Genomic DNA, 5989 nt, shown 5'->3' with positions numbered 1-5989 from the left:
GTGCTTGGGGGGGGGGGGGGGGGGGAATGGAAGGTGTTTGAGTGAATAAATTGGCCGGTCTGAGAAAGGCAGGATGACAGGTTTGCGATGAGTGGCCTGGCTTGAGGCTCCGGACCCCTCAGGAGAACTCGGGGCCCCTTGGTTCTGTGGTGCCTGCTCCCCAAGGGTGGCTGTCCGTGCTCGTCCCGCCCAAGTCTGCAGTGGGCGTGGGCGGCGCGCCGGGCCCTGTCCTCTCCTGAGCCGCCTCTTTCCCGGTGCTCGTCCCGCACAAAGGTGCGCGGTGTCCTGCCGGGGCCCGTTGCAGGAGGTCTTCCCCGGGCCGGCTTTTCACTCTGTTGTCGTAACTGCTTTACGGGATAGAACTTCATGCCACGCAGGTCACCCATTCGCAGCGCACCGCTCGGTGGCTTTTAGCACCATCAGGGTTAGAACTTGTCCCCCGGAGGAAACCTCGTCCCCGTCACCGTCATCCCCCGTCCCCACGAGCCCCTTCCGTCCGTGGAGGAGCCTGTTCTGGACGCGTCACGCACGTGGACTCACACCCGCGTGGCCTCACGTGTGGTTCCCTCCCTGAGCGCTGTGTGTTCGGGGCCGTCCGCAGGGCGGCGGGTGTGGGCGCCTCCTGCTCGCGGCCGAAGGGCGTGCGCGGCGGACATGCCAGGGTATCGGCTTCCCCACCAGCGGACTGTGAGCTGTTCGCGGGTTGGCAGAGTAACGTTGCTGTGGGTGTTCGTGTGGGAGTTCCGCGTGGACGTGCATTTTCATCTTTTCCGGGTGTGTATCTGGTAGTGGAGGCCGGGTGCCCGTTGGAGAAACCGCCGGGTGGGCGGCACACCGCCGCCCCGGACTCGCTCGCGCCCACCGCCCGCCACGGCTCCCCTGCAGGGAGCCAGTCCTCAGCGCCGTCGTGGCTGCCTTTCCCCGACACCCAGCCACACCGTGTGGCGGTCGTGTGCTTCTCGGCCATTTGCACGTCGTCTTTGGAGGGAAGTCTGTTCAGATCCTTCGCCTGTGGGGGGAGTGGGCTGGCTGTCCGTCTCCCCAGGCTGTCTGTGTGCACAGGTCCCTTATCAGATAGTGGTTTGCAAAACCTTCTTACCGTTTTAATTTCGTAAATATCTGTCATAACCTCGGTATGTTTGCACATGGTCTTGACTTAGGGGATTTGCCCCTGGGGTTGAATGACTCAGGGATGCCTGTTTTCTCCCAAGGACAGACGGTGCTGTCGACACTTTGAATATCTGGCGGGGCCTTATCGCCCAAATCACCACGGTCTCGATTTGCAGATCGACAAGGGTCTGTTTCCGGGTCCTCCTGTCTATGGATCAGTCCTGGTTTTGCAAGCTGACAGCTTTGTTGTGTGTCTTACGGGGGTTCATGTCCCCCTTGCCCCTCCAAACATACATACGTTGTTTGTCAAAGTAGGCCAGACACAGAGGAGACGTCCTGCGTGACCCCACTCCCAGGGGGTCCCCAGAGGCGTCCCGTCCACAGAGACAGAGAGTAGATGGTAGGACCCAGGGCTGGGGCGGGGGGCAGGGAGTCAGTGCTTTGTGGAGACCGGGTGTCAATATGGGGCGATGGAAAGTTCTGGAGACAGATGGTGGGGGCGGCTGCGCGACAGTGTGAGTGCTCGATGGCGCTGAGCTGTGCTCTTAGAAATGGTGTGTGTTCTGTATATTTTAATCACAGGGAAAAAAAAAAAAACCCTTGGTTACTGTGTTTTTCCCCCCACAATGGGGTTTTGTGTTTTTTCTGTTTGTGAAAAGTTGGTATGCTTATTTTGTGAGAACAGAGCTGATGACTGTGTAGCTGACAAGCGTTATGGGCTGTGCAGCTGAAGTTAATGGGACTCTTGGTTTTTCTTGAATACGGACTTCGTACAGGAACTGGGCGCCTGGGGGGGTCACTTGGTTAAGCGTCTGACTCTTGATTTCGTCTCGGGTCACGATCTCACAGTTGGTGAGTTTGAGCCCTGCATCGGGCTGCACACTGCGGGGTTCTCTCCCAATCTGCCCTGGCCCTGCTCACGCCCGCTCTCTCAAAACAAGTGAACTTAAAAAGAATACGTAAAAAATCCTTTTGCTTTTGGTGGAGTCTGTTTTGTCTCTGAAGCTGGGTGCGCACCTGCCCCGTCTCACAGGAAGGACTCTCACCAGGTGGGCAGTTTCAGGCCAGGGAGGCCGTGGACCTTCCTGTCAGTGTGGTGCAGGGGGGCTCGTACCTCAGTTCCATGCCGTCCTTCCAGAAGCACCTGGCATCCCTTTGAGAACTCGCCCGTTTACTTGGGGAGCCGGTCCTGCCTGTGCCTTTGACCACAGCCTGTTCCAGGCTCCCAAGGTGGTTTGGATCGGGTTGCTGTTTAGACACCTGCCTCAGGTCTCATGGATGAGGTGCCCCCTCCTTGGATACAGGTGGACTGAGGACGGGGCCCAGCTTTCCCACGGCCCCAGGCCCCTGTGACATGCCGGAGCCTGGATCAAGCCTGGCCCGATGCTGACATGAATAAGTTACCAGGCCCCTCGTGAACAGCAGCCCGAGCCCTTCGTTTACAGGCCCGGCCAGACTTCAGAGGATGCTTTTCATGACCCTTGCTGTTTGTCTCACGCTCCCAAGTAGAAAGCTGCCGTCTGCCTGAACGTCAAATCCAGTTAAAGGGTGTTATCTGAACATGTTAATTTTTTTAATTTTTTGTTTCTTTGTTTATTAGAGAGAGAGCCCATGGGGCGCCTGGGTTGCCCAGTCGGTTAAGCGCCCGACTTTGGCTCAGGTCATGATCTCACGGTTCGTGGGTTTGAGCCCCACATCGGGCTCTGTGCTGACAGCTCAGAGCCTGGAGCTGTTTCAGATTCTGTGTCTCCCTCTCTCTCTGACCCTCCCCTGCTCATGCTGTCTTTCTCTCTCAGGAATAAGTAAAACATTTTAGAAATTTTTGGAAAAAAAAAAAAAAAAAGGAGAACCCATGAGCTGGGAGGAGCAGAGAAGGAGAGAGAGAATCCCCAGCAGGCTCAGGGCTGTCCGCCCACAGCCCGATGCAGGGCCTGATCCCATGAACCACGAGATCATGACCTGACCCAAAATCAACAGTCAAATATTCTACCGCCTGAGCCCCCAGCTGCTCCTCTTCTGACCTTTTCAAAGTGTATCCCGGCTGGGCTCGTTTCCACGAAGAGCCAGATGGTGGTGTTTCTGGCTCTGGGCCAGGGGGTCCCTGCTGCATTCAGTCTGTGGGGACACAGGCCCGAGGTAGCCGCAGGCAGTACATGATGAGGCTCAGTATCAGGCTGTTTGCCGGCTCAGTCATCTCCTTTTCTGGATCTTTCTTAGCTGTAGGGACGGCCGGACTGGCCGTTGCAGAGCGTTCTGACTGGCGCCCCTGCTACTCTCTAAGCTGGGCCCGCTCTGTGTCCGCAGAGGAAGGCCCCCCTCGCCCCTTCATGGGCGTGAATTCCATCTGCTTCTCCGCTGCTCTGCCATCTTCGGTCCAACATAAATCCAGCTTGGGGGTGGTCTCTGGGCTTGGTGAGAGGTCAGTAACAGGAGTTGGGGGGGGTCCTCATCGCTCCAGGCCGAGGGTTCATGGTGCCGTCCCGGGAGGTGGCCACAGAAGTTTAAACCTGTCCCTCAGGCACGCCGGCTCCGTTTCCAGGGCTGGTGGCTGCCGCACCGGATGATGAATTGACGGTGTTTTGTTCATCTGGAAGGTGCTGCCGAACGGCGCTGGGCTAGGTGTTCTCTGAAGTGGCTGCTTGGGGTCAGTGTCTGCACGGCTGGCCTCAAAGGCAGCTGGGCTCACGGGCTCCGGTGGGACTTGCCTTGCTCACGCTTGTGTCCAGCGTGGAACTGAGGAGACACTAAGGACCTCCGTGTCCCCAGCCCCAGCCTGCCACCGCCAAAGAAGATAGGCTCAAATTTAAAACTTTATTTTAGGCAGAATAAACGTGTGTGTGGAAGACGTGCATCGTGACCAAGGCTGACCGCGCCCCGCGCCTCAGCCCCACGCACCTCGACTCCGTTTTCCAGGAAAGCAAGGGCCTGAAGCTGCCACCTGGCTCTGCTGTCTGGCCTCCACATAGTGGCTTTCTGGGGTGACCCAGCAAGGGGAGGCCGAGGCAGAGCCTGTGGCCCTGAGGGCGGCCGGCCACGCAGCACGGGGCTGGGTTGAGTGGTGAGCGGGACCTCCCAGCGGGCTGAGTCGGGCCTCCAGGGCACACGGGCAGACGGAGCAGGCCTCAGCCTCACCCTGTGCCCCAGGAGCTTCAGGAAAAGGCAGCCGGCGATGCCCTCACCGGTACGGGCTTGAAGGAAGAGGCCTCACGGTGACGATACCCACGGGGACGGGAGCCAGAACCATGACTCTGGGCCCTCAGCCACCCAACTGCTGTGCCCAGCGCCCCAGCTACACAAACTCAGGCTGCCTCTCAGGGCTGGTGCCCGCCGCCGTCTGCCCGCCGTGGAGCCACGGGACGGGCAGCTCGACCTCGGCCACGTTGTTGCACTGGTTGGTGTTGAACTCGGAAAGCTGCTGCTCCGGGCCCTCCCCGGCCCCCAGCTGCTCCTCACTGCCGCTGCGGCTGCCCGGGCCCTCCTCCACGCTGGCCTCGCTGCCCTGCTTCTCCAGGAAGCTGAGACGGGCCGCGCCCCTGCCCGCCGGGGACAGCAGCTCCGAGCTCTCCTCCGCCTCAGAGTCAGAGTCGTTGGAGGCCACTTGGGATTCTGCGAAGTCAAAGGTGGGGCAGGCGGTAGAGATGGGACAGAGGTGCTGTGACCAGGGGGGCCCAGGGGCCCCCGCCTGACCTGCTGTCCCTCCCAGGCCCACTCCCTGCCCGGGGACCGCCCACCCGCAGCCAGGGGTGCGCGCTCGACGCCCAGGGCCGCTGCCGCGTTTGGGGCCCCTGCTCTGGTGTCTGCGGCACCTCGAGAGGCGTCTCTGCTGGTGTTTGCATCAAATTAACAGTTGGCAGACGAGACGTTTCTGCCCGTGGGGTGCGCGGCCTCTGCTGCCACACCATCTGCCAGCGGGCACCTGGGCCGCCCTGCTCACCTGGGCCCTCGTCCGCAGCCTCGTCCTGGGGCGGGAGGGCAGCCCCCGCGCCTGGCGCCTGCGTGCCGTCCTCACCCTGCCCCCGCTGGTCGTCCGCGTCCCCCTGCGGGCGGCAGAGTACAGTCAGCCGGGGCTCTGTTCTCTGGCCTCTTCACACCGGTGCGGCCTGATGCCACCCTGGCCTGGGTCGCGGGCAGGCAGCTGCGGCCAGCAAGGCTGAGGTCCCGTGGGGCCACCAGCGTGTCCCGGACACACACACCCTGGGAGAGGGCCTTCCATGGGGACTGGGCGCGCGAGCACGAGGCTCGGGGGCGCAGCACACCAGCTGGTGGACAGGAGACGAAAGCCCAGCAGCCGGGTGGGGCGGGGCGCCCGGCGGGGCAGCGCGTGGGAGACGGACGGGGCTGGGTCACGTGCAGCCCTGTGCGAGGGCTGAGGTGGGGTCCAGAGGCAAATGGAAGAGGCGCAGCCTCAGGACCTTTGCACCAACAGTGGCCCTCCGCCGAGGATCAAGCCCGCCCTGCATCAGTCTTTTGCTTAAAAGATGCCTCCGAGGCCGCTTCTGACCACCCTGCTCAAAGCAGGCACGTCAGGTCATTCAGTCNAGCCAGCAGCCCTGTGGCCTGCCCCCACCCTCACCTGCCCCCCAGGCACCTCCTCGGGCTCCTCCTCAAAGACCAGGTCATAGTGGGCAATGAGGGTCTCCACGATGCGGGCCTGGTGGGGGTAGTCCACCAGCGAGGACAGCGACACGGTGGCCTCGGTGGGCCTCGGCCGCAGCAGCGTGGGCCCGAACACGATGCCCAGGTTCCCCGGGGTCATCTTGTTGTCCTGTTCCACCTCCACGATCCTGGGGGCCACGGGGGTGCGGGAGCAGGTGTGAGTGGCCCCCAGGGCCCCCCGCCCGGCCCCCGCCCGGCTGGCCGGCCCTCACCTGCCCTGGTG

The 5989-nt window shown here is 61.9% G+C and overlaps 1 protein-coding gene across 1 annotated transcript in view; it reads right to left on the bottom strand.

The window, feature by feature from the left end:
- Window positions 1-3907: 3907 nt before the first annotated feature.
- The window catches only part of ARHGAP45 (Rho GTPase activating protein 45), a 12084-nt gene continuing 10002 nt past the window's right edge, over window positions 3908-5989 (bottom strand). The window contains 3 exon segments of the mRNA XM_077760596.1: window positions 3908-4716; window positions 5045-5147; window positions 5684-5974. Coding sequence (XP_077616722.1) covers window positions 4400-4716; window positions 5045-5147; window positions 5684-5974 — 711 coding nt within the window. The 3' untranslated portion in view covers window positions 3908-4399.

Source organism: Crocuta crocuta, unplaced genomic scaffold, assembly GCF_008692635.1.
Source record: "Crocuta crocuta isolate KB4526 unplaced genomic scaffold, BGI_CrCroc_1.0 scaffold443, whole genome shotgun sequence".
NCBI lineage: Eukaryota > Metazoa > Chordata > Mammalia > Carnivora > Hyaenidae > Crocuta > Crocuta crocuta.
Note: the sequence above shows the minus strand (reverse complement) of the source record. Positions and strands in the feature narration are given on the sequence as shown.